We start from the raw sequence: 27889 nt of genomic DNA on the forward strand, positions 1-27889 counted from the left end.
TGTTGATTAAAAAGTATATTCAAATAATATAGCAAAAAAAAATATATATATACATCATATATTACTAAAATTTTAAAATAAAAATGAACTTAACTACTAACAGATTCAATTTTATTTTCTATTTCAACATAATGTTCAGTTCCGACCAATTTTGACAAATGTGCACGCTGCATTGGTGATAAAGTCATTTTTGTCATAATTTTTGAAATGAAATCGTCTAGTTCAAAATAGTTGACTTCCAAAGAATATTCAATGCACTTCTAAAATAAACAAAATAATAATTATTAATTAAAAATATGAATTTAATTTTAAATTAGCTTATTATATTTTAGTAATGATGCTAATTTTCTTAAAGGTGAAGATTAAGTACAGTTCAAAATAGCTTTTAGTTTTGGTTAGAAACTTCTTTTTATTTTTAGTTAGTAAAATTAGTTTTAAAATTGCTGTACTAATCATATAAATTATAAATGACACCTGAAATAAATTACAAATATTGATGCTAAGTATATTTCTAATAAAAATTTGAATTTGAATTCAAAATCTACATAGTACATTTAAATATTTAATCAGGAAATACAGATCAAATTATTATAATCGAAATTTACAAATTAGTCAATTAAATTAGCTAAACGTGATGTGCTTAATGTAAATTTACTATGTTATGTACTTATAAGACAGACAACACATGCGGATATGGCGTTCTTTTAAGTGTTAAATTTTAAAGAAAATACTATGATAACCCTTGAAATACAATTCATTATTGCAGATGTTAACATTAAACAGATTTTAAAACAAATCGGTAACAACTAAACTTATTAAAACTATGTACCTATATTTGAACTAATACTAGTACTTAACTATTTTATTTTTATTTCACTTACTAATAGTTCATTAAAACAATTATTTTCAATGCAATAATCTAAAAATGTAGCAATTGTATGACTATCTGGAATTCCAATGATGTCGTTTTGATGTTTATGCAGTTTCACAACAATTTCAGTAGCCTTATCAATATTATCTCCAAACAAACAGATGTTAATCAAATTTCCCAACATATTACCAGTCCATCTAAAATAAATAAGATTTAATTATGATTGAAAATAGAAAAAAATTATAAGTTGCATGATGAACACATATTATTTAATTGTATATGTTATGCATTTGATCAAATGCCATTTTTAATAATTATTTTAAAAATACTTATTATAAAATGTTAAAGACAAGTCTATGGTCTTCAAAATTATTTTAATAAGAAAATTCAATAAGTCAAAAAACATTTGTTCAGAATACTAAGACTGATTATTTCTTACTTCTCACTCATAGTTTGTATTATTTTTATCACAGATACCTATCTATATCCATGTCAAATCAAAATTTCTTGGTCACATACTTACAATTACATCAATCTATAAAAATATTATTCATTTTTTTAAAACAAAATTTAACTGATTCATAGAGGGGCGATGTGAATTATTTAGTAATTTAGACTGGTTAAATATTAATTATTTTTATACACATATTATATACATACGTAAACCAATAGCTCTCATTTTACTCTAGATATATTTTTAATATTATAATACAATTAGTTAAAAACTCAATAAACAATTTCAAAAGATTCAGCACTTCTGGAGTTCATAGTTGCAGTATAAATTACAGTATTTCTATTATTGTACACACATAAAGCTAATAAAAAAAAATAGATAATAATAAAAATTACAGTATACTTACGACATTTTTATTTTACCAGTTTCTTTTCTTTCTTCAATAGCATCATAAATTGTACCTGATAATAAACCTAATTTTTCTTTAATAGACGGTTCAAAACTTGGGAATAAATTTTGAGCCATGCCATTAATTAACTCTATTATAATGGGTTCTCTATCTGCTTGATCAAACATTAAAATATCTGACCAAATTTTTGGGTACATTTCAACAGCTGCAGCAATATTTATAGATTTCACAATTAACTGCAATAATACATTAAATATTAAGAGAAAAGAAAAAAAAAACATTAAAGTTTATCATACTACACAACATTTTATAAAGAGTAATCTTGGACTTGTGGTATAGCTTACACACAATGAGAACTGCATTTTCATGAGTGTTGCTTTGATATTTTAGCAACAGTTATAACTGAAAGACTTTTTTGCTGAATAGATTTCAACAATCAATATTGCTACTAATTTGCTATCAAATCAACCCATAAAATCAAAATCGATAAAAATTGGTTGTAGCTCTTATGCAATACTGAGTATATTATGATAAAGAATTTAAGAATACTTCATTCAATCAATTTTTTTGGTTTTTTTTTTTTTTACTTTTAATGTCTATTAATTTGTTTCAGAAATTAAAGTTTAAGTTGAAAATAATGATATTAATAATAATAATAACATAATATTAATATTTATAGTACAAATTATAATGTATATATTATATAGTTACCTCAGTAATATTTGGTTCAGGTATATATATATGTGGGACTAAATCATCGTAATATTTCATTAAAAATTCAACTGATTCATTTTGACATAATATAGCAAACAAATGCCGACTAAAAATATAAGTAGATTAGTAAATTATAATCAAACATTTTATATGAAACTAATTAATAGGGTTCAAATTTGAGGCAATTTAAATGAAAAAAAAGTACTTAAAATGTAAGAATATGCAAAAAAGACATTTTAATAGTTTTGTACATTTTAAATAGCAATTATTTTATTTGTACTGAAGTTAAGACCAGGCCCAGCTCAAGGGGTATGCGACATAGGCCTACGCTTAAAGCGGCATTTAACATTTTAATATTATAGATAAAAAAAATATTTGATATAATATGTAAAGTGACAAAACTCAAGTTTGCCTAGGTGTGTTTGAATATTTGAGCTAGTCCTGGTTAAGACACATTGATTTATTTTAGTTTATTATTTAAATATTATTGACAATGCACAATTTTTGCAAGTTCTTACTACTAATTATTGTTAATATAATTCATAATATACAATTATAGTGATAAATTGATAATTTATAAATAGAAAAATGTAAAAACATTTGCTGAGAATAAAGACAAGAAAATGAATTATGGTATTCATTATAAGTATTATAATTTATAAATAATAAAACTTTTTTTTAAAATCATTTGCTTGCATTCAGAACCCTACTAATTGCTAAAGAAACAATGATGGTGTTTTTTATAGATAAAAAATAATTACTAATAGACTGATTCTCTATATGAATCTCCGATTAAATTATAATTGTTTTCCTTCAGTAAAATAGAATGAACTCTAAGTGCAATATCAACGCTTTGTAAATGGTACCGACAATTTTCCATAGCAGCAGTAAAAAAACTTATATCAGCCAAGTCTTTGATAGTTAATGATTTTTCTTCGATAACATTTAAAATATCAACAAGAATAGTGCTCTTGTTTTTTCCTATAACAACATTTTTACAATAAATCATCAAATTACAATAATCATTAATATTTTTAACATACTGTCTGCGCAAAATATTTGTAATAAATAATAGTATGTTGCTAAACTTGGTTCAATACCAAGTTGTTTGGCTTCAGCAATTGTTTTTAATGCATATTTTTTGGATTCAGAATTTGTTGCCATAGTAGATAAAACACTAAGAATTGAATTTAAAGTCCATAAATTCATAGGCACACCTGAATCATTCATTTGAGTTAATATTTCCTGAAAACATATTTATAATAAAAATAAATATTCTATTAAACTAAAGTATAAATATATGCTTATATATTTTAAATTATAATAATTAATATAATACTAGTATAACAATTAACAGTAAAATTAAAGATATAAAAAATAGAACCTGAAAATGTAATAACATTAGAGCTATTATATCAATAAACCTTTTTTTCAACAAGATAATCAAAATTTTGAGTGATGTGGATATAATTAGAGTTGACAATAAACCAGTGGCCTTTAATTTTAACAATTAAAATTTAAATGTATAAAATATAATTATATATTTAGCGTTTTACTATTGATTGTAGAATAGAATAATCTATTTTATAACCAATTGTTTTATTGATTTTCAAAATTAATTTTATCTTTGAATACATAAAATAATTACATCCCCCAATTCAATCACCTCAGATTCAAAAAAAAAAGATGTGATAGACATATTATATATTTTATTCACAATAATTGTAAATGTACATTAAATAAATTATAGTTAATGATCTATATATTCTCAATTGGTAACAAATAATTAATATCAATAGTAAAAATGTGTTCTGTTTTAAAAATCAAATCCAAACTAAATTTAAATTTCAATGTTAAACGTATAATTTATGATTAACTCATTGAAAATTAATATTTTATATTGTTTGTTACTTAGAAGGCTATTTAAATATTAGCCATAATATAATTCACAATTGACCTAAATCCTTTAATAATATCCTGTTTATATACAATTGGTAAAATAATAATAATAATATTAATTTACTTGTATATGAAGCCACTTATGATCTGCTCCTTCTTTGACGTAAACAGCTGTTCTTATAGCTGAATTATAGGCATTGATTGTTAAAATAAATCCTTTTTCAATAGCTTCTTTGTATAACTTGTATGCTTCTTCAAACTTAATATTAATAAAATACATTTTATTGCTAAAAATCTATAACTGTGAAAATAATAAGGAAATTAGTATACTTTACTTGATTATATTTTGCCATCCCTTGTATAATTATTGAATAATGATGAGAATTAGGAGATTTAATAGTTGAAAAAAGAGTCATTGCAAATCCATTAGATCTAAAATTATTATTTTAAAATTAGATTAAGTTGTCAAAAAATTAAATATTCTAGAATAAATAATCATGTACTTCTTGTTAGTACTATATATTATAATATATCATATAAATACATACTTCCAAGTATTTCTAAATTCTTCTCGATCTTTATTAGCTTGTGTATACCAACGTTCTTCAATCCAGTCTTCTTCTAGAATATCTTGATTGTTGTAAAAACATACTAATTCCAAAAGTGATTGTTGTGTATCTGAACTTATTTCTAATGATCATTGATATAAATAAAAATAAAAATATTTTAGTAGAAAATATAAGTATATTAGAGTAATATTAAAAAAATTACCAATGCCCTTTTTTGTTAACAGGTTATGAACAGTTATAGCATCTGACACATTAGATTTTTCAATTATTATTTTTAATTCATTCTCATCCAACTCACAACTTTCATCATATACAACTTTGGGGCAAAATTTCTAAAGTAGACACAATTAAATAATTAAACTTTTTTTGTGATTTAGTTTTTGTTATAATATAAATCAGTGATAATCTTTTAAGAATATAAATACATTTTTTTTTAGAAAAAATTGAAGTATTCGTAAGACTAGCTTTTGAAATTATTTATTTATTTCAAATTATGACGTTTTGTTTTTATATTCTAAAGCATTATTTAATATATAAACATTAAGAAATGTTGAAAAATATTGTACTTCAAAATAAGAGTAAATTATAAAAATTCTAATAATATGATAAATTATTGTAAACAGTTTAAAAGTTGAATTAATAAAAAACTTAAATAATTTCTTAACGATTTTAAATAAAACTCAATAATAACAATTTAAATACTTATTTAGTTATGTACCTCAATAGGGGGAAATGCTACTTTATGATTAAACAATTCAGGATGTTGATTGAGAATCCAATGTGCCGCTTTTCTACCAGATTCTTGACTTAAAGCATAAGCTCTTTTTTGAAAATTTGAAACTGGTATTAAATATGGGTCATCATGGTATTTATAATGAGCAGCGGTAGGATCTCGTTGTACAGTACTTGAAATTGCCTGATTAATAACAAATTTTAAAATTAGGTAATACATTTTTTTTTTTTCATTGAGCACTTTAAAACAAATATTATTTACTTTTAGTATATCAGTTGGACCTCGATTTATATACTTAGGTATATCGATTTTAATTCCATTACTTGAAGATTTTTCCAAAGAACCAGATGATAATCGAAATAGTTGTATATTTTTGTTGGATTTTCTTAAGAACGCACTCCTAGTATACATATAAAGATATAAACATTAAATATTAAAGTTAATTAATATAAACAATTGAATATTATTTCTTAAAACAAATAATGCAACATACCTGTAGTTATTTAACATTTTAAAAACCTATCTTTTCAAAACTAGACACCTATTATTTATAAAACATTAAACATCTACATAAGTACTTTATATCAAAATTTTTCAATCATTAATCCACTCTCCGGGTCTCGGGAACGAGCATGGGTGATAAACCAGATAAACTGATAAATTGATAAATACACCGACCCAGGTACCCAATGTTCCCGTACCCAGTACCACGATTATAAAGAATCGTGCTCAGTACGACAGTACCTAACCTAGTATGCTGGTGGGTGGTGCGGTTTTCCTAGCGCCCGCAGTGATAGTACGCCGTACGCGGTGTGTGTAATGATAAGGCGCAGTAGGCGCACGGTTAAAAATTTTAAATGTTTGGCTCATCGACTGTTTTCCTCAAAAATCATTGTATTGGGGTTCTTAAACTTTCGCACCAGTGGCAAACAGCCCGAATAGGCCCACCGGGAATTCGGGGTTTTCCCGGTAAATCCTATCCTGAGTTGATGTATGAGGGCCGCTAGCCCCTAAGACCAAATATCATATAATTATCAAGTACTGAACCTTGTGTGATGAACATGAAATTACAAATAAAGATGCAAAACGACTAAGATTCATAGACATATTATAATATGTCTATGCTAAGATTAGAGTTATAGAAACCCTCATTAATTAATATCTGTAGATTATTTCTGTACTGTATAATAGGTACTCGGAGAGAATCTTGAAATCGATTGTCCACATTTTTTTTTTATTTATTAACCTGGTGAGGTGGTCGATCAAATTTTTTTTAATTAATATAAGTATTGAATGATACTAGTGGTAGGTAAACTAAAATCTCTGCTCCTATGTTAAACACAGATTAAATAAAAACAAAACATAATATTCAATTTATAACCGACGACATCGCAATCCGTCGCACCATAGAGTTATAGTCCATCCGTTGCACAGACTCGCACACCCTGATGCCCAACACGTTCTATTCTATATTTCTATGGTATTACTGAGTATCGACGCATAATATCCTTTGCAAATATTATGCATGTATCGATGGATCGCGCATGAATGATGTAGTCTTTTATGTAGTGTTAATTTTTATTATATTATATTTTATATTTTTATGTTATGTTTTCTTATGCATTATGTAGTTTTAACTATGGATGTATTATACACTGTAGTTTTATTACCTACACAAAAAGGAAAATATCGACTTAAATCAATGTTTATAAACTATAATATTATAGTTAGTGCTTTATAGTTTTACATAGAATTGCGTAAAGCGTACATTCACATCGCGAAATGCTTAAGCACTTATTAGGTAAGCTATAATATTATTTTAAAAATAATAAATCGTAGATACATACTATGTCATATAATAATTAAAGTGCGGATTTGTATGCATTTGCTCATTTGCATATTTATTCTTGTTGATCATATGATATGCTAAGTGAGCACAACATTTTTTTTCATGACAAAATGATTTAAAAAATGAAACTTTTTTAGTGCATTTTTTCACATATTTTGACATTTTTATACCCTTTTTTATATTCTGTGATAGGTACATACATATTTACATCATGCAAATTAATAATATTTTATTATTTTTTCTATAAATAATTGTAATAACTATCAATTATTCATCTTAGGTACTCAATTTGGTATATTATACTTGATAGTTGATACAATTGATACAAATTGCAAATAACTAATAACTAATATGATTAATAAATAATATAATATTTTACTTTATATTTATTTAGTAGATATTATCAGGGCCGGCGCATTTGCTGCCCTATGCCAATTACCTATAATATACCGCCCATTGCTACCCTTATATAATTCGTATATTTCTATTTATAAACAATGCCGCCCCTAAAATTTCAAAAAAATTGTCACCCTGTGCGGTCGTACAAGTCGCACATGCCTTCCGCCGGCACTACATATTATTATAAATTATCATCTAATATTCTAATATAGATACTAAGCGGGCGGCTAAAAAGGGACCGAATAATAATAATAATATAATTAAAAAGATATTCGTCGGCGTTGTCATCGTGATCGACGCACGCCGATAACGATACATGAATCTATAAATAAAACCGGGACGAATGGCAAGCCTAAGTTTGGGTCTTCTTTTATTTGTATGATCTTTAGTACCTACTACCTAGTGATTACTGATTATTCTAACTGAGAAATTAATAGTAAGATATAAGTACAAATATGTTATGTGATATATATTGTAAAATTAAATGCAAAATTTGATTAGTTGTGGCGAGGACATCACGACGAGTGATTGCATGGTAGGGCTCACGAAGACGTAATTATAATAATATTATGTAGAATATATTCTAAACTAGTAGAAAATATAATAAAAGATTAATAGAAAATTTAGAAATATTTATATTGTGTATTTTTTAAATTATAGCCAGGCAGTAGGCACAATATTTTTGTAATTTTTAAAGTTATAATAGTGTCGTCGTGTCGTGGTGGTAGCGGAAGTTTTCTGCACTAGACGACAGACGTTCGCTGTCTATCTTCACGGTAGTTATAAAGATGGTACTCAAAGCAGTCCTATGGAAAGTATAAATACTATAATGGAAAGGAGAAGGGTTGGAAATTTGCAAAACAACACTAGGATGCTGGAGGAATTGATAAATTTCTAAGACCAACGATTCATTATGTTAATATATTATTCATAATACCAAATACCTAATACCTTTAATTTAAGACAAAAAACAATTTACATATTGTTCCGATTATGGCTGTACAATAATAGCACGGGTTACGGATAAGGATACTATAATATATTAATATCAAACATTAATGGCGTTACTGAGAGTGGTCAAAGGGAACTGCCGCATAGGTAGCCCAAAGTAATAAAAAATTTTCTTTTAATAATTTATAACTATTAAATTATTAATTTATTTTTAATAATAAAAAATTATTATACAATTTCAAACTAATAAATCATACAATAATATTTTTAAGAGAATTTAAAAAATAATTTTAGTAAGATGAGTGCATCCTTCCCCCCTCCCCTAAGACCATCTTGTATAATGCCTGAACGAGGGGTGCTGTTGAAAATTCGCTCCTGGACTAAATTTGAAATTCCACCACTATATAATAGGTTAGGTTTCTACTTTCTAATAGGTTTAACCTATACAGGGCCGGCCCATTGCGGTAGAAAAAAGGTAACAACCGAGGGCGGCACATTTCGAATGAACAAAATTGATTTTTAATTATTATATTATCTATTATACTGAAATGTTAAAACTGCCTAGGGTGGCCAAAAACCTAAGGTCGGCCCTGTAAGTATTGGCCATAATATAATATTATAGGTAACATAATATATCATTTATCTGGGTATCGACAGTCGAAAATGGTAAATAGGTATGTCAATATGTCAATATGACAATATCTATATCCTTAGTTCCAATTAAAAAAAATATAGTCTTCTATCTACAGTATGATTACAGTATTGTATTTATATATCCACCTTGATACCTACTAAATAGCATATTTTGTTTCTTCTAGAAAGAAATAAGTACAAGTATAGTACCTATCCTATCAGGCGCGGATCCAGAGGTTGGGCCCACCCAGAATTTTCTAAAACAATAATTTTAATTTTGAATACTGGCATTTAAGTTGTTATTTTAAAATTTTTATTATAAGTTTTAGAATTTATTATATATATTATTTATTAAGTAACCGTGCATGGAGAGTAACAAAACAATATTATATTCTATATTCAATCATAATTTTACTGTATTATCTTTTGTGGTTAAATTTACGGGCCACCCAAAAATATATTACTGGATATTACCGCGCCTGATACCTGTGTGAGTATGTGACTAAGTTAAGACGATTACCAATAGAACGTAATAAACTATTATAGTTTTATCCTATGTCAAGTGAACATCGCCTTAACTTTGTCGCCCACTCGCACTATAGTCAGTACAGATTGTAGAGAAATATTGAGTACCGATATAGTACCTATATGACTATAATATACCTACCTACTGTAGTAGGTAATAACTAATAAGGAACTGTCTTCTTGATTTATTTTTTTATCTCGATGATTATATGTTTGTAAAAACTAAATTTGCAATATTATCATTTATCACTATAATACATAATATTATTTGTTTTGTTACTATCATTATTATTTTTATCAATAATATTTGTGTCTAGTAAACACATTAAGTTTGTGAGTTGTGACTAGGTTTTATAATTATTTGAATTATGTCTTGAGATTTATAGCGAATTCCATAAACAATGAATTTAATTATAATTAAGTATTTATTAAGAGTAGTGCTAATAGTTTTTGGTGTTTTAACTGTGTTTGTCCTTTGTGATAAACCAGTTTGCCCAGGAAATCATGATACAAATAAACAGTGAGTAAATAATGAAGATAGTGTTCATAATTTTTAATAATCTAAAATGTTATATGCATGACAGATTTATATTCATAAGTACCTTGGATGGAAAACTTACAGCATTAAATACTGCTGACGGTGGAACAGAGGCTTGGGAATTTTCAACTGAACCAGGAGCATTGTTATCTTCTAGTATTGACCAACTAGAGGTAAAAAAAAAAAAAAAAAAAATGAGCTAATAAACATACTTAAATGATTTATTATGGGTGTAAAAACATATGAGGTACTATATAGGTAGTGAACAATGTAATATATTATGACGTATAGGTAGATTAATATAATTCCTACTAAAAAAATGAAAAATTGTAAATGCCTAAATATAATATTTTTTTAATTTAAAATACTTTTATTTATTTTAAGCTATCAAACCATGGCCATTGGGTACGAATGATTCCATCATTGAGTGGCAGTTTGTACAAATTTGATGGTGAAAATCTTGACCGTATACCATTTACTGTCGATTCTTTATTAAAGTCATCTTTTCGATATAATGATGATTTATTAATATCTGGTATTTTTTTTTTTTAAAGTGTTTGATAAATATATTCATTTAACTAGACATTTCTGTTTAAAATTAAAGGTGGAAAGATAAGTCGAACATATGGTGTTGATATGAGCACTGGTCAATTATTATATACATGTGATATGGCTCAGTGTAATAATATTACTAGTAATAGTTTCACAAACATCGATGGAAATATTTTAATTTTACAAAGACAAACACAAACTGTTCGAGCATCAGACCCTCGTTCTGGAATAGAAAGGTAAAGTTTTAGTTGTAATTAAAATAATTTATTACAATTTTATGAATTATAAATCATAATATAATATTTTTTCTTTTCAAATTAACTTTTATTGGCTTTTAATTATAAATGTAGTGTGTATAATACAACAATTAATCAAAATGTTGAAGAACAAAAATTTTCTTTTCAGATACAATTATAAATATTTGAAGACTTAGTGGTATAAGAATATTTTTAAATCGTTGAGGTCAAAAATAGTTTTAGATCATCATTACACAGATTATATTATATATTACAGATTATTATTACACATCTGTCTGTTTATCTATTTACATAAATTGTATTTAGTTATAGTGTCTCAAAAAAACTACTGAAGTATTAAATATTTATTTTATTTGAGATTCATGTTTGATGTATATCACTTAAAAAATACAATAAATTAACATAGTTGGCTTACCAACATAGCTAATATTTTTAATTTATGTTATTTTATAGTAAAATTTTATTTTTAACAATAAATATTTTTAATTGTTTTAGGTGGAATTTTAGTGTTGGGTTACATGACATAAAAGTAATAATGGATTTAAATAATAATTGTCATACCACAAATCCTAGTGTTAAACTTGATTTTAAAATAAACATTCCTAAAGGAGTTGTAACAGCGGTAGCATTCGACAGGCCTGAAGAAGTTATTTGGACTCACAAAGTATTTTGTTTATATATTTTAATTAGGTAATTAATATTAATTTGAAATTTAAATTTCAGTCTAAGTCCCCAATTGTAAATGTTTGGAAATTTGAACATGGGAAAGTGGAATCAATTGATTTATTTAAACGTGATCACAATGAGAATTCTATAGATCCTTTAGTTTATCTCGGGATGCATAAAAAACAAGTAAAATGATTTATGTGAACTTAAAAAATTCTTTATTTTATTGATTCTTAGATATTAATATTAGGTCGTACAAATGTTTATTTAAGTTTAATGCATTATTGTTTTTAATATCAAATAAAGATATATAACTCATGAATCAATGTATTACATTTTTGTTTTTGTGCAAACTAAAACTAATACAGTAAAGCTATAATTTTATTATTTTACAGTTGTATATTCAAGAAAGTGATAAAGTATTTTCTATTAATCCAACTTCATATCAACAATCACTTCTTCTTGAAGAGGACGATCTAGATAAATCTAGAATTCCTTGGAAACCAATACCAGTTTCTAGTAAGAGTTTTTGTATAAGAAAATTTTACATTTGTATTTTTAAGTGTATTAAAATTTTTTATGAGTACTTATTTCAGGGGTGACCATACTTTTTTTGGTCACGATCTACTAAAATATACTTTACCTTTGAGGATCAACTTTCATAGAAAATTTTTTTTATTATTGAATAACTATAATTATATAGAAATATATAGGTGTGTGGCCCTAAAATTAAATTCTCACATGATCGACTTTGAAATTGTCCGCGATCAATTGTTTGGTCACCCTTGACTTATTTTATTCTTTTTAAATTTGGCATTTTTAATGTAATAATTAATAAATATTATTATTCCCATTGTTAATATTTAAATATGAATTTAAATTAAATCACTGATTATGCAAAATAATAAAAGAAGTTATAACATTTCTTTAGAAAAAAAAATGTATACTAACTGTATAATTGTTGTTACTTAAAAGGTCAAATAATTTCAAAAAGTTCTTCAGCTGTACAAACTACTGATGATGTATCTAAAACTACAGCTATATCAGTACTGTATGCATCAGAATACATCAATGGTAATAATTTTCAGATTTTCATTACATTTAGCAATTGAAATCTTTTTTTCTCTTAGGTAAAGGTTACTATCTTAACGGACCAAAAAAAACAAAAAGAATAACAGACGGAAAGAAGTATAAAAGTGTCAATACTGAGAATGAAAATGAAACTGAAAATATTATTAAATACGAAGAAGGGCTTGAAATGCCAGTTGAAATAATTATTGTTTCATTGTGGTATTGGTGGAAAGAAGTATTATTTATAAGTGTTGTAACAGCCGTTTTGATAAATATCTTTATTCCATCTCGCATTGGTCGAATAATTAATTTTATTCGCAATCATTCAGTTAGTTTGATTAACATTTATTTAAAATGCATACAGATTTTTTTTTTATATTTAAAATAAATAATTGCGTAATTTTTAATTTTAGAAAAAAAACGAAGATATTGAAAAAATTGTAGACCTGATTGAAAGTAAAGTTGATTGTTGTAAAGACTCAGGTGTTGAATTATCATCAAATACTATTGTTCAAAAACAATTACATCCAATAGTAGAGTTTAAATCACGATATTTACAAGATTTTGAACCAATTCATTGTTTAGGAAAAGGAGGTTTTGGAATAGTATTTGAGGCTCGAAATAAAATTGATGACTGCCACTATGCTATTAAAAGGATACCTTTACCATCACAGTAAGTTAAAAGTACAAGAGTATAAAAAACTACTAAATAATATTTAATAAACTACACAATATCTTATCAAATTCAACTTGAAGGATTTAATACTTAATATTGTATATACAAAGTACATTAATAGAGTTTTATAAATTTATTTGTTTATACTAGAGAAGAATCTAGAAATCGTGTACTTCGTGAAGTTAAAGCATTAGCTAAGTTGGATCATCAACATATTGTTCGGTATTTCAATACTTGGCTTGAAGAACCTCCCAGTGGTTGGCAAGAAAAACATGATGATGATTGGTTACAAAAGTCTGGGTAAATAAAATAAAAATTATATTTATAATTTTTTCATTGTGTACAAATAAATTAGTAAACAAAAAAGTATTTATCTAGAAATTATTGTTTTTTAATGTATGTAACAATGAATGCATTTTTTATGGTTAATAGTACCTTATTCAAGAAACTTTAAATTTTACCCGCCAATACTAATCATACTAATTAATTAGTCAGTCAGTTAAAGTTAGACTGTAGCCCATACTACTATTTGTAGCATACTGGCCTGAAAAAATAATGAAAATGAAAATTTCTTAAGGAAAATTAATGAATCATTGTATAGTATTAATACCTAGGCCTAATAATTGTTATCATTTATGTTTTGTATCATATAAAATATATTTATAAAATGCCTAGTTTATACTTTAAATTAATTAAATATTTTCAAATTAATATTTTGATTAACATGGTCGTAATATTCTTATATTATAATATTGTGTTTTTTTTCTAGTGATATGGACATGAGTAGTAATATAACAACTAGTGAAAAACAAGTTACTCATCTTTCTCCAAATAAACATCACGTCCGGGCAAAAAGTTTATCAACAATGATAATGCTTCCAGAAAGTAGTGAAGAATTATCTGATATTTTAAGTAATCCTCATGCATTACGATCATATAATGATAACAGTGATTCATCTTTTATTATTTTTGATGATAGTCAAATAACTGACAGTAATAAAAAAGATTGCATATTAGATATAAGTTCAGATAACTTAACTAAAGGTAGTAAACGACGAAGATATAAATCTGAGTGTGATACAACAAGTAATGTTCATAGTGAACGAAAAACAACTAGACATTACTTGTACATACAAATGCAACTTTGTCATAAAAATAGTTTAAGAGAATGGTTGAAAGATAATACTAAAAATAGAGATATGAAGTATATTTTAAATATTTTTAGTCAAATTATACAAGCTGTTGAATATGTTCATTTGCAAGGATTAATACATAGAGATTTAAAAGTATGTACAATAATTACTTATAAATTATAATAGTTGTTACATTTTGCTTAATTTATAAATTGTATAGAATTAGTGCCTATTAAATAAAGGTACAATTTTATATAAAATTGGGGATTGTAAATAATTTAAAATATATTTATTTATGTAGTAATATTTAGCAATTACATTTCTTCAATGAAAAATAAATCCCAATTAATGAACCAAATAATTTTAATTAAATTATCCACTATGACATGTTCAAGATTTGTGTATTTATATCTATTTTGAAGTGTTTCCAAATTATCTTTATTTACTTAAACTTTTAGACAATTTTGTAATTAAATATTTTAATGAATTTTAAAGAATTTTTTTTCTGTTATGCTGGTCCAAATTAAGTATACCTTTTAGTTTAAACCAAAAACTTAAATTTGTATAATATTATAATGCGATTATTAATTTAGTAATTAATTATAATTTATTTTATTTTAGCCTTCAAATATATTCTTTTCATTAGATGGTCAAATCAAAATTGGTGATTTTGGATTAGTTACAGAAATGATAGAATCTGATGAAGGGATGACTATATATGATAATAAAAAAAAGTGGTTAAATGAACAACATACTGATCGTGTTGGTACACAATTATATATGAGTCCAGAACAGGTAAATAATGTAAAATAAATTTAGGAATACCTAATTTTAAAAATGTATATATATTACAGATATCTGGAAAGTCATATAATTATAAAGTAGATATATATTCTCTTGGAGTTATATTTTTTGAATTGCTCAATCCTTTTACTACTGAAATGGAGAGGTACCAAACATTAACTCAACTTAGAAATTATATTTTTCCTCCTCAATTTTTGAAAAAGTTTAAAAATGAAGTAAGTAAAAACATTTTAAATAAAATATTTTATTTACCAATTAAAAATATTTATTTATAATTTTTTTTTTTTTTTTAGTATGATTTGTTGTGTTTAATGTTATCACCTGATCCAACATTACGCCCAACTACATTTGGTATTAGAACTAGACTACCATTAAGTACTCCTGATTCAAATTTAGATCCTACATTAACTGATAGCACTTATGAGTTTGAATTACATAACAGAAAAAGTAGTGCTATAAAAGTATTAAAAAACTAATGATAATACTATCATTATGTACATAATTTCTTGTGTTAAAATATTTCGTTAATTAACTTAAGAATTAATTAAATATTATATAAGTTACCTAAATTATTTAATTTTTAATAAATATGATTATTGTTTACATTTAACTATTTAAGTATTATTGTTATTATTATAACTAATTTTAAAGACTGTAAACACATTTTAATAATCTAAAAATACTTTTAAAATAACCATTGATAAAAGACCTATTAATTATTATATTATCTGATTGTAATATAATTTTAAAATTTATTTTTATTTTTGATATTTATAAATAAATTCTGGTTATTGAACATTTCCTTCCAAAAAACTACTGCTTAAGTAATTAAATATTTACCTTGTGAAACTAAAATGTTCCTTACTCAAGTATTCAACATACAACCATTACATTATTTCCTTATTTTATGTAAATTCAATATTCTACTATCAGCTTCATCTTAAGACTTAAAACCCATCAGCTACTCTTTCTCGTTCAACTAAATCAGTATCCTTATAATCCAATTTTTTCATAAGTATTAAAAAAACTGATTAAATTGTATCTTACCAAAGGTAGACAATGCAAATATTTTACCTAACTCTTATAATTTCAAAAGCTCTATTCTATGTCTTAAATTACTTTCTACTATATGATTTAAAAATACATTTTGTTGTCACTAAATTCTTCTAGAAGTATTTCAATTTCAATACCCGACTGGTTTACTATTTCAATAAACAATTATTATTCAACAGCCAGTAAATCCTTGTCAACCGAAATAAAAGATTTAGAAAGCAGTGGTGTTATGGCCTGTTTATCTAAATTTACAATAAAACAATAAAGTTATATTAATAACAAATAAAATTATTTAAAGAACTATATAATACTTTATTCAACAGTTAACATAATTTAAATATTTAACAGTGTTCCCTGAGATGGCTGGTAGAGGAAGGTATTGACTTTGATTAGGGAGTCACATATTGGCTTTATTATAATAAATATATTTACTACTTAATGATATTTATTTCTTCTATTTTTATTTTTTATTTACTATAAAAAAAACTTATGTGGAGCCTTGTATTCAATTTACAAGGGATTTTGCTCATAAACAAAAAAAAATATATTCAAAAAGTAAACAATTTTTAAGTAGCTAAAAATAGTATAAAAAAAGCCAAAATCTTTTTAAATCAATTATTCTAAAAAAAAAAAAAAGATAATTACAAACAAATATTTCAAGAAAGCTAAAAATAATTTACAGTTATTTATTTTTTAATTAAAACAATAAAAAAAGCATAACATTAGGGTAACATTCTGCTGTGCAGTAGGTATCAAGGTGGACATCGGACATATATGTGTATAGTAAGTCAGATGTGTTAAATTTGAATTCAATGATAGATATAATTGTATACAAAAAACGATTCTGAATGGAGATGATTTGTCAGCCTAGGATATATTTTTCACTGGATGGTGAAAAAGGTGGTTTATGTTTTAATTACCTACCTAAATACCCAAAAATTAAACCATGTACATTGTACAGAAAATGCCAATTCAGACAACTGATAAAAGTTTCAAGTATCTACGACTTATATCTACTTTTTGAATAATACAATAATACAATCGATAATTGTAGGTAGTTATTTTTAGAAAATATGGAAAACTTTGTGTTGAATTTTTTAACCATAGATATAAATACCAAAGCGGGCTCCGCCCCAACTATCCCCTTTGATGCTTCGGCCACTTGTTAAATTTTGTGAGGTATCATGGTGTTGTGGTACACATACACACCCGTGCGAATCCAAATCCAAAGCTGTAAATATTTTATTAATAAACGATGCTGCATAGGGGTCAAGCAATGTGCAAACAGTACGGCCCTCGTGTAGCGGTTATACATGGAAAAAAACAGTTATAAATACTAAAGAATTTATCTTAGATCTTTAATCTTTTAAGAAAAAATATGAAAATGCATAAAAAGTACTATTTAGTATTTCTACTGGTACTTGTCCAAGTATTTTTTATACGTAATTAGAAGTAGGTACAGAATAAATTAATTTTACGAGTGTATTACCTCAATTTGTATAATTACCTGCTTAGGTATTTGTAATTTAACAATATATATAGGTACGTACGTATACTTTAACATATTATATTACATTTACAATTTAAAATACAAGTTTGCTAAGTATTTAAACAATCAAATATTTAATTATCACCTACTGTAATTACTTAAATATATAAAATTAAAATACAATTTAATATTGGAGTATAACAAATATGAAGTCAGAAAATTCCTCTTAATACAGAACGTTTAGTAATACTAATCATTGAAAAATGTTTTAGCACAAAATATGGATTATTAAAATGTAATATTAAATATTTAAATTAATATAATAATGATACATAATTTTATTTTTAGCAATTTTAATAAATAGTAAATACATTTTTATCTAAAAAATCGAAATACCTACGCCTTCCCGCCATTTTTGCAATGAAATGCAATTATGTACATACAAAGCAGCTGTTTTTTTATCACGTGACGTGTTTTTCTTTAACCTTATCAAAAACTCCAAGTGCACTTGAAAAAAAAATTGTAAAAAATAAAAAAATTGTGCAACTGCTTGTAAAATTTGATTGAAGATTTATTTTAATTTTCCGAAAAAGTAAGTTTTCGTTTTTACTACATATCTAAATTAAACACCGAGTTTGCAAATAAAACTAGTAAAATACATCTGTCGGAATAAAAGGTAAGATGATTCATGAGTAAAACATGAACCAGTTATAAAATTCAACATTTCCGTGGTCAAGATAAAATATTTGTTCTGATTGGCTGTTGTCCAAAAATCCTATTTCCAGCATATCCAGAGTTATAATTTTAGATTGGGCTGGATCAAATTCAAATTTTCTGGGTACTAATAATCTTGATCTTCTTGCCATACAATATTTTAATTTCTTTGTTTTTGTTTACTATCTTCATTTTAAAGTATTTTAATCAAGGTAAGAATTTTTTTCATACTTACCTATTTCTATTGAGTATTTGTATTAAACATAAATTATGTCTACTGTTTATTTATGTTTGAAAGAATTTCACTTCTAAACAAAAAATAAATTTGTTTAAAAATATCTAAGTACTTTTTTTTTTTTTTTGCAAAAGATGAATAAATGATAATTGTATAAGAGTTACTGTTTATCAATTTTTCTTAAAGTATTTGTCATAAAATTTTATTTTATGCAATTTATTAAATAACTATATTATATTATATCATACTTGTTTGTTTCAACTGCTTAAATTACAATTTCTGAAATATGCTCATTGGTGTGTCCAGACTTAAATTTTAGGGGGTTTCTACTATAATTTTAGCCATTTTTTTAGTTTGAACTTATTCTTAATAATTAGCCAATTAACATTAATAAATTATTAAATATGAATGTATAATACTTTAATTTTATTATTATAATATTTACATACAACAAAATATAATAATTATAAATTTATAATAAAATGACATATGCATTTTGCTTAAATTATTTAATCCATTAACCGCTGAATTAACACACACAAACTTATTTATTTTTTTATTACTATTAATTATTTCTTCTTTTTATAAAATCTGGATATATATAATGATTCTTTATAATATTTATATCTTAAAATATAATCAGAAAAAGATCTTAATTTACAGATTTTATAATATTTTTAATACAAATTAAATCTGTATTTTATTAATCCAAATTGTATAGATATTGTCATCATCATGCAGCCTCACAACTCTATAAGTTTTGGCTGCCAATGTCACTGACTTGTTATAATTACTAATTACAATCCTAAATCCTTTCTTCCCAATCCATTAATTTTAGTCTTTAAATCTTGACACACTATCCATCCATCATTTCTTGAGTCTGTCTCTGAGTCTTTTTACTGTTGGTCTATATTTAATTGACTCCTTAATTTAATTTGTCTCTTTTCTTTTCATTGTGTGTCCAAACCATTGGATTCTCTGACCCTTTAATGTAATTTTTTATATAAAATACTTTGGTGGATTCCTTATTTCCACGTTTTTTTTTTTTTGCACTACATATCTATTACAGTGTCCAACACTAGTGATTTTAGTACTTTATTCTCAAAGCTACTTACTTTTTATTCAGTTTATAATGCCATTGGCCATATTTTTATTATATATTTACAGTTAGCCTTTAGAAAAATAACCTTATAAAAATTAATTATTGGTAACTTTAGTGATAATTATTTACATTAAAATATAATTTTCATGACTTAAAATTATTGGTATAACAATTGAATAGGTAATTCAATTAAATAAAAATTCTGAAATTAATCAACAGATAATAGTCGAGAATCAAAATTCAAATAGAAGAAATTTTCAATTTGGATGTCAATTATTATTATTTTTTGTTAATATTTTACAAAAGCCGATTAATTTTAATAGTTCTATTGTTTTAGACGAGGTAATATATAATATATATATGTATCTAAAGATCTTATTAATTTTTTTTAACTCTGTATCTTTTTAAATGTTTTTAGGTGCCATAATTTAAATGTAAAATAAGTATATTTTAATAAGTTATTTTGATATTTAAATTTTTACAAAATTAGAAAATCAATTTTTTTGTAAATATTCTCATTTTTCTATAATTCTTTTTTGTTTTCCTAATTATTTAGTAAAGTACTAGAATTTTTTCCTATGACTTCTCAAATTACAAACTATATTAAATTTCCTACTAGATAAGATTGATGAAGTTTTTCATTACTCCGAAAGGTGATGACAAGCGATAAAATATTTAAAAACATATCATTGTAAAATCATAATATTTATCGCTTCACTTAGCTTTGAAATACCTCTATCTTATATTTTGAACCTAATCTTTTTTATTATGTATATTGTCATGACTAATTTGTGGTAAAAAGTTAGGCATTTTTGTAGTGCATTTATCTGTTCAATATACAAAATTAATTATTAATATTATTAAGTTAGTGATTTATTTATCAATATGTATATTTAACTCAAAATATTTTTAAAATTATTATTTTTTTTTTCTTTCGACACATGAATAATATTATACACTAAATTAATTATTTAAAATAGTTTTTTTAAGAGTCTTTTTTACTAAGGAATTTTTTTCCTGGTCTTATTTACTTAGATTTTTTCAATTACCACACTTACCATATAAAATGGTGGTATATGTCACATGACATAATAAGATATATTCCTTGTTAGTTGTTGTAAATAGAATCATTGAAATAGTATTATAGCCATGAACACATTCTTTAAATTAGATTATAGATTATAATATAGGTACATTTTTAATACATAAACTGTATTATTTGTAAATTATATCTTACATTTTTAAATACTGTTATACCATACCTACTTATAAATATGTTAAATAATATTGATATTTAGCACATTATTAAAGAAGGTATAAACATTGATATGTTAAGTGTATATAAAATAGAAAATTATATCATACTGTGCATAGATAGTAATGTTCAAGGTTTTCAGTTCAATTGATTTTATCTGTGTTTTGTTTAATTATTTTAATCTTTAAAATAGTTTTTTTTTCTTTAATGAGATAAATTAATTGTATTGAAGATGTTTCAATATGGCATTGGTTAGATTCCAGAAGTGTATTATGTTATTTTAAACTTATCAAATTTATTACCTTTTATCTGTTTTGTATATTTATCTTGGTAGACCTATGATTTTTTTTTTTTTTTTAGTTGCTGCTATTTAAATTAATATTTTTTAAGCTCCGGGTTAAAAATTGTATTATATATATTTATTAAAAAAAAAAAATGTATTCAAAATATTAATTTAATTATTTTTAGATTTTTAAATTTAAATTATACTAATGTTAAGTTTAATGCTTAGGTATATTTAGTGAATATTGAAGAGCTTAAAGATAATATTAATATTAAATTAAATTGAATTCACATAACCTAGAGTTTAAAAAACGTCTATTTAAATAATAACTAAATAAAATCAAATTATAAGTCTATCAAGATAAACATAAAAATTAGATAAAAATTAATCAATTTAATAAGTTTCAAATAAATTTATATACTTCTGGAAACTAATTAATGACATATTGAAACAACTTAAATATAATAACTTAAAAAAATAATAATAAAATAATAATTTTTGTTTGTACATTATACAATTTTTAAAATAAAAAATAATTTTCAGTTACGTAAAAACCTACATTCACAGAATGAGTACAGAAGAGTCACAACAGTTTTGTCTCAGATGGCATAATTATCAAAGTTCACTTATGTCAACTCTGCCTCAGCTCTTAAACCATGATGATTTGACTGATGTTACATTATGTGCTGGTTTGAGAACACTTAAAGCACATCGTGTTGTTTTGTCTGCATGTAGTGATTATTTCAAACAGTTATTTAAAGCACTCACAAAGGTAAGAAATATTTTATTTTTATATTATTTTTATTAAAAAAAAAAATAAGACTATTAAATTATCAATTAATTTGAAAGATTTTATTTCTAATTTATGTTACCTTTACTTCTAAGTATATTTTATATTTAAGTACTACTCTTTTATTCATTATAATTTATAATTTAAAATTTAAAATAAGAGATTATTATAGATCTTATCATTATTAAATAGGAATATTATTAGGTTATATTTGTAGTATGTTTATAGTTTTTGCAATACTATTAGTGATGTTACAAACTGTTTTTTCATAATAAACTAAACAAACCGTTGTAAAATTTAAAATATTCTAACTGGATCAAATAACTAATAGTTTAATATGTAAAACTTTTTATTCTAATATCCTAATTCTTAATATATATTATGATTAAGGTTGCAGAGTTTTTCATGTTATAGTATAGTACTTTGATGTTCCATAATCTAAATTTTATCATTTAAAATATATTAGTTTAATTAATATTTAAGTATTATTAATTACATTTTTACGGAGTTAATAATTTCTAGTTAATTCTATTTATTCTTTTTCTTAATTTATATAATAGTATTATACTTATATATATGAATTAATTTATTTGATAATTTGATTATTGTTATTAAAGGAATTAGGAGCAAGCCATCATCCAGTGATTGTTTTGCCTGGCGTTGAATTCACCGATCTCTGTGCTCTAGTCACATTTATGTACAGTGGTGAAGTAAATGTTTATGAACATCAACTAGCTAGCATGCTTTCCATGGCTGATACATTACACATTAAAGGCTTGGCTGAGTTTTCTAATGTAGGTATTAATTTTTTAAAGTTTATGTTGCATAGCTTGAATACCTTATTAGTTTTCATTATTATTATTTGGTGTAATAATATAAAATTCGATTTTTTGAAAACTAAAAAAAAAAAGAAATTGAAAAGTAATTATTATTTTAATTTTTAGGAGCTAGGTATACTATGAAAGTTTGTTTTTAAATATTCACATTTGTTCTTTTTAAAATTAATTTTCATTTATTCTACTAAAAATATATAAAGTAAAAACTAAAATGCTGTTTGTTTATTCATATTATATGAACATGATGTATATAAAATGATTATCTACTAATTGACAGATCCTTGGAAAAATAATCTTCAACATTTATAATTTACAATATAATCTTGATTAGCCATTTAAATGGGACCAAAAGAGTGGCAGATAAAAGAAAAGAATCATTTTTGTATTAATATTAACTTTAATATTGGATGTATTAAGATGATAGAATTATATAATTTGAAAAATAAGTTATTTTAGTTTGTTTATATAAATCCCAAAGATTTTCATAGATAAGTTTTTTCATTTTTCTTTAAGTATGGAAAATACTCATAATACGAGCGTGCAATATTCTATTTATAATTTATGTTACCATTATGACAGTAGGTGGCAAATAACAAAAGTTTACAAATAATTTACCGAGCTTTTGCCGTAATAACTATTTTAAATAATATATTACTTATAGTATAATATTAGTAGTGCATTCTTACACCCTATACTAGTGTAATTCTTAACATTTAATTAAATTTATAAAATCTATATCTTAGATAAATGTTAAAACTATTTATCAGGTACCTGGCTATACATCTGGCACATTTGAGAAATCATCGAAGTGGAAAAGGCCGCGAGTTGAAGAATCAGAACCCTTTAATAGAGTTATGTCAAGACCAACAATGAGTGAAACTGAAGTTTTTGCTGATCTAGATGTTGCTCAAGATCTAAGTAAGCGTGTTCCAGAAAATGATAATCAAGATGATACTGTAAACTTAGCAACTACTGTTGATCATAAACCGTCCACATCAGAAATAAATGTATCTTATGGCGAAGAAGCTCCGACACCTACAGATTTAGTTCAAGGTATGCATTTTTCATTTATGCTATAAAATTAAAACAATAATTATTTTATACCAACTTCTTTGATTCAATACAATTCTATGACTGTTGGATTATTTAATTATTTTTAAGTATTTTAGAAAATATAATAGGAATAACTCACTAATGCATTTAATAGTCATGATAACATTTCTAACAATAATTTTTATCATGCTAAACTGGTAAGCTGATATATTATACTTTTACAAATAGGTCATCTGAATAGGGTACATTTTATTAATGGATGTTAAGTGGGCCTAGTTAAAAAAAAACAAGAATATTTGTTGGGTTATATTATGAATTAGCTTTATGTATCATATTATTTTAATAACAGTCTAAACCTATTAATAACCTTAGAGGCAGCAGAATTAGTATGAGACTAATATTATGAATTAGTATTAAGTAATATCCAATTTCTAGCATTGACTTAGGGTTAATATTTTTTTGCTTATTAGTATCTAAATTTTTTATTATGCCTATACCAATTAAAAATTATAGCATATTTTTAATAATAGTATATACTACAAATATTATTTATTGAAAGGCCATACAATAATATTTTTAATAATTTATATTTATCTAACATTCGCCGGATATTATAATGTTTATTTATAAAAAATAATTTTATCGTATCAACTACTCAACTATTAAACTATGTATGGTTTATAGGTCCAGTTGTACAGGGTTCACAATCAGATAATAATAAATCTCGAACACCTGTATCGAAGCTGTATACAATGTGTTTCATATGTGGTAAACAGCTTAGTAATCATTACAATTTGCGCGTTCATATGGAAACTCACCAAAATGCCCAGTATGCTTGTTCAGTATGTAGTCATGTTTCTCGATCCAGGGATGCATTAAGGAAACATGTATCTTATAGACATCCACGCCCCAATAATAATAATACAACTACGGATAATTCATCTACAGTGGATTCTTCACATAATGTAAACAAGCTTCCATCAACTTGACCCAAAAAAATACGCATGATACATTTATTGTTATTATTTAATTTATTGTTGTTACCCTTTAGTTAATTTTTCTTCTAGTTATATCCATATTAATCGTTGACCTGTTATTTTTATTGTGTGAGTGTTTGATTGTTATTGTTATGTATTGTTAAAATTTATAAACTGTTGTTGAAATGATAATAGAAAAATAATGTAAGATGGTCCATTTTAAATATAAAGTATGAATTTACTTTGGAAATATTCAATCATACCACAGATATATTACAAGCATAATATATTAGTCAATAGAATATCTATTAAAATCGTTCAGTTGGAAAAATAGTAGAAATCATCCTTGGAGTCTTGATTAAACTCTTAAGATATTTATCATTTTATCTTTATATAATTATTATATAATAAACTATTATAAATCTAGTTAATTAACTATTTATAAATATCTATCCCCTAGCTTAAAAGTATATAATTTCAAAAATAAATTAAAATATTTGTCGTGTTAAGAGTACATCTAAATTGAACTAAATACAATTTAGATTGATACAACAGACTATAAAGTTGCTTTTTTGACCTTTTTCACATTAAATTAATGTTTTTAAATATGTTTATTTGTATTTATTTTCAATGTTATTTATAAATATTATATATTATTATACCCTTAGATTATAAAATAGATTACCAATGATTATATCAGTTTAAGTTACCAATGTTTAATCCAATATTGTTTACATAACTATTATAGCCTACTGTTGTAATTTTTTTTTATGGAGAACAGCACAGTAGGCTCATTATAATGTCTCCATATGGTTTGTTGATGGTATAAACAATAACTTTTTTTTTTTTACTTCTGTGATAAATTAATATTATGTAAATTATTACCGACCACTGTAAAAGGTTATCATTGTTAAATTTACTGTGATACGGGCCTGTTAAAAAAATTTAGAATATTATTGTCTATTTTTAGTATGAAGCCATAGAAATGGTTATGTATATTAGATATACATTTGAGATTCAGTTGTTGAATATTTATTTGCAGTGTATAAATGTATGGAATTAGTGAACTGTGATAATTTTTTTCTTTCATCTATTAATGTTCCATGAACCTGCATGGTAGTTTATTTTATTTTTGTTATATTCAAGTGCCTTTTACCGTCATTTAGATGCTAGTCATTCAAAATTAGACTTAATAGTGAGAGAAAAAAATGTTTAATCATTGTGATTAAACTGTTCTATTAAGTTAATAATGTTTATGGTTCATGTAGTAGTATGGTGATATATGGAGACTAAATTTAATAATATTTATAGTATTATATTTATTAATTTATTTATTATTCTAATACAATATTAATATTCTTATACATTAATAATTAAATAATACTTATTTAACAAACTTAATATTGGACACCAATTTAACGGAAAATTTATTTTATCCATCAGGCAGACAAACAGAAAATAATATAATCAAGACCTGATCAAAATTAATAATTCTTGATGTTCAGTCATATTTATTTATATATTATATTCAAAACATACTTTCAAAAACTAAGTTAAATTAGATCTCAATTCTATGATTTTTTTTTTTTTTTTATTGTTATTAGAAAAACTATACGTCATAATATTATAATCAATTACATTTTATTAGTTGTTCAATTTATCGAAAAGTTTTTTTTGTGATTGAAATCTAGATTTGTTGGTTATATTTTGTTGTTTTATTGAGAATTGAGAATGATAATAAGCTGTGATAAACATGATGTCTAGATTTCAATCCAGTTAATTTTATGCTTCATTTAATCATTTAGGATTTGGATAAATAATATAGGTATTCGTTAAAAAATTATTATACAAGTGCTCGAGCACATTATAAAAATGAAAATTTAATTAAAAAAATTTTAACTTAATTAATAATTTGGCCTTTTTGTAATATATTTTGAATTGTATATTACTGTTATGTAATTATATTTAAACATTAATTACAATTGCAAGGTTTCAGTATAAAAATGAATTGTATATCAATAATTATAAATAAAAGCCTCTTTGAAAATATATTTTAAAATTTTCAGTAAGTACATAGGATAATGTAGGTAATTGAAATTGCAATCGCAGGGTGATAATTTAATTGTTCATTGTTTTAAAGCTATTATATTATTTTGTTAACAGAAAAAACGTTGCCTAATTTTTAGTTAAACAAATTAAGTTGGGTTTTTTTTTGTTGTATGTAAATAAATGAATTATTTGAAAAAGGAAACACTTGAGTTTTTTTTATATTCTAAAAGAATATGTATCCTTGTGATCCTGTTTAATACTTATTTATACAGTCTAACATCCATATAACAAATTATTTTTGAGAACCATGACCTATATTGTTAATTATGCGTTAATTCTATACAACAAAT

General features: G+C 24.3%; 3 protein-coding genes across 6 annotated transcripts; 2 read left to right on the plus strand and 1 right to left on the minus strand.

Moving 5' to 3' along the window:
- Positions 1–42: 42 nt before the first annotated feature.
- LOC114127187 (protein PTCD3 homolog, mitochondrial) lies at positions 43–6375 on the minus strand. The gene is made up of 13 exons (XM_027991359.2): positions 6143–6375; positions 5911–6049; positions 5635–5832; positions 5119–5248; positions 4896–5037; positions 4683–4779; positions 4472–4606; positions 3492–3693; positions 3210–3429; positions 2446–2554; positions 1732–1970; positions 882–1068; positions 43–260 (listed from the first exon to the last, which is right to left on the minus strand). Exons 1-13 carry the CDS (start codon positions 6157–6159, stop codon positions 90–92), a joined length of 1986 nt encoding a protein of 661 aa, XP_027847160.1. The 5' UTR covers positions 6160–6375; the 3' UTR covers positions 43–89.
- Positions 6376–7263: 888 nt separating this feature from the next.
- On the plus strand, positions 7264–16316 carry LOC114127191 (eukaryotic translation initiation factor 2-alpha kinase). Of its 2 annotated transcripts, none has more exons than XM_050210978.1 (15): positions 7264–7450; positions 10591–10717; positions 10929–11079; positions 11149–11332; positions 11849–12017; positions 12077–12205; positions 12415–12538; positions 12995–13093; positions 13150–13418; positions 13504–13763; positions 13917–14066; positions 14536–15052; positions 15521–15694; positions 15754–15918; positions 15997–16316. In XM_050210978.1, exons 3-15 carry the CDS (start codon positions 10956–10958, stop codon positions 16177–16179), a joined length of 2547 nt encoding a protein of 848 aa, XP_050066935.1. In that variant the 5' UTR covers positions 7264–7450; positions 10591–10717; positions 10929–10955; the 3' UTR covers positions 16180–16316. The 2 variants fall into 2 exon arrangements, with proteins under 2 accessions (XP_050066935.1, XP_050066934.1); XM_050210977.1 differs by lacking the exon at positions 7264–7450 and adding an exon at positions 10276–10526.
- A 2395-nt stretch (positions 16317–18711) lies between these two features.
- On the plus strand, positions 18712–27741 carry LOC114127179 (modifier of mdg4-like). 3 transcript variants are annotated; one of them, XM_027991348.2, is made up of 5 exons: positions 18712–18837; positions 22378–22606; positions 23242–23418; positions 24228–24513; positions 25198–27741. In XM_027991348.2, exons 2-5 carry the CDS (start codon positions 22403–22405, stop codon positions 25500–25502), a joined length of 972 nt encoding a protein of 323 aa, XP_027847149.1. In that variant the 5' UTR covers positions 18712–18837; positions 22378–22402; the 3' UTR covers positions 25503–27741. The 3 variants fall into 3 exon arrangements, with proteins under 3 accessions (XP_027847149.1, XP_027847150.1, XP_050062021.1); XM_027991349.2 differs by having other exon boundaries at positions 18760–18921; XM_050206064.1 differs by lacking the exon at positions 18712–18837 and adding an exon at positions 19001–19171.
- The last annotated feature ends 148 nt before the right edge of the window (positions 27742–27889 follow it).

The sequence above is a fragment of the Aphis gossypii genome, chromosome 1 (genome assembly GCF_020184175.1).
Source record: "Aphis gossypii isolate Hap1 chromosome 1, ASM2018417v2, whole genome shotgun sequence".
NCBI lineage: Eukaryota > Metazoa > Arthropoda > Insecta > Hemiptera > Aphididae > Aphis > Aphis gossypii.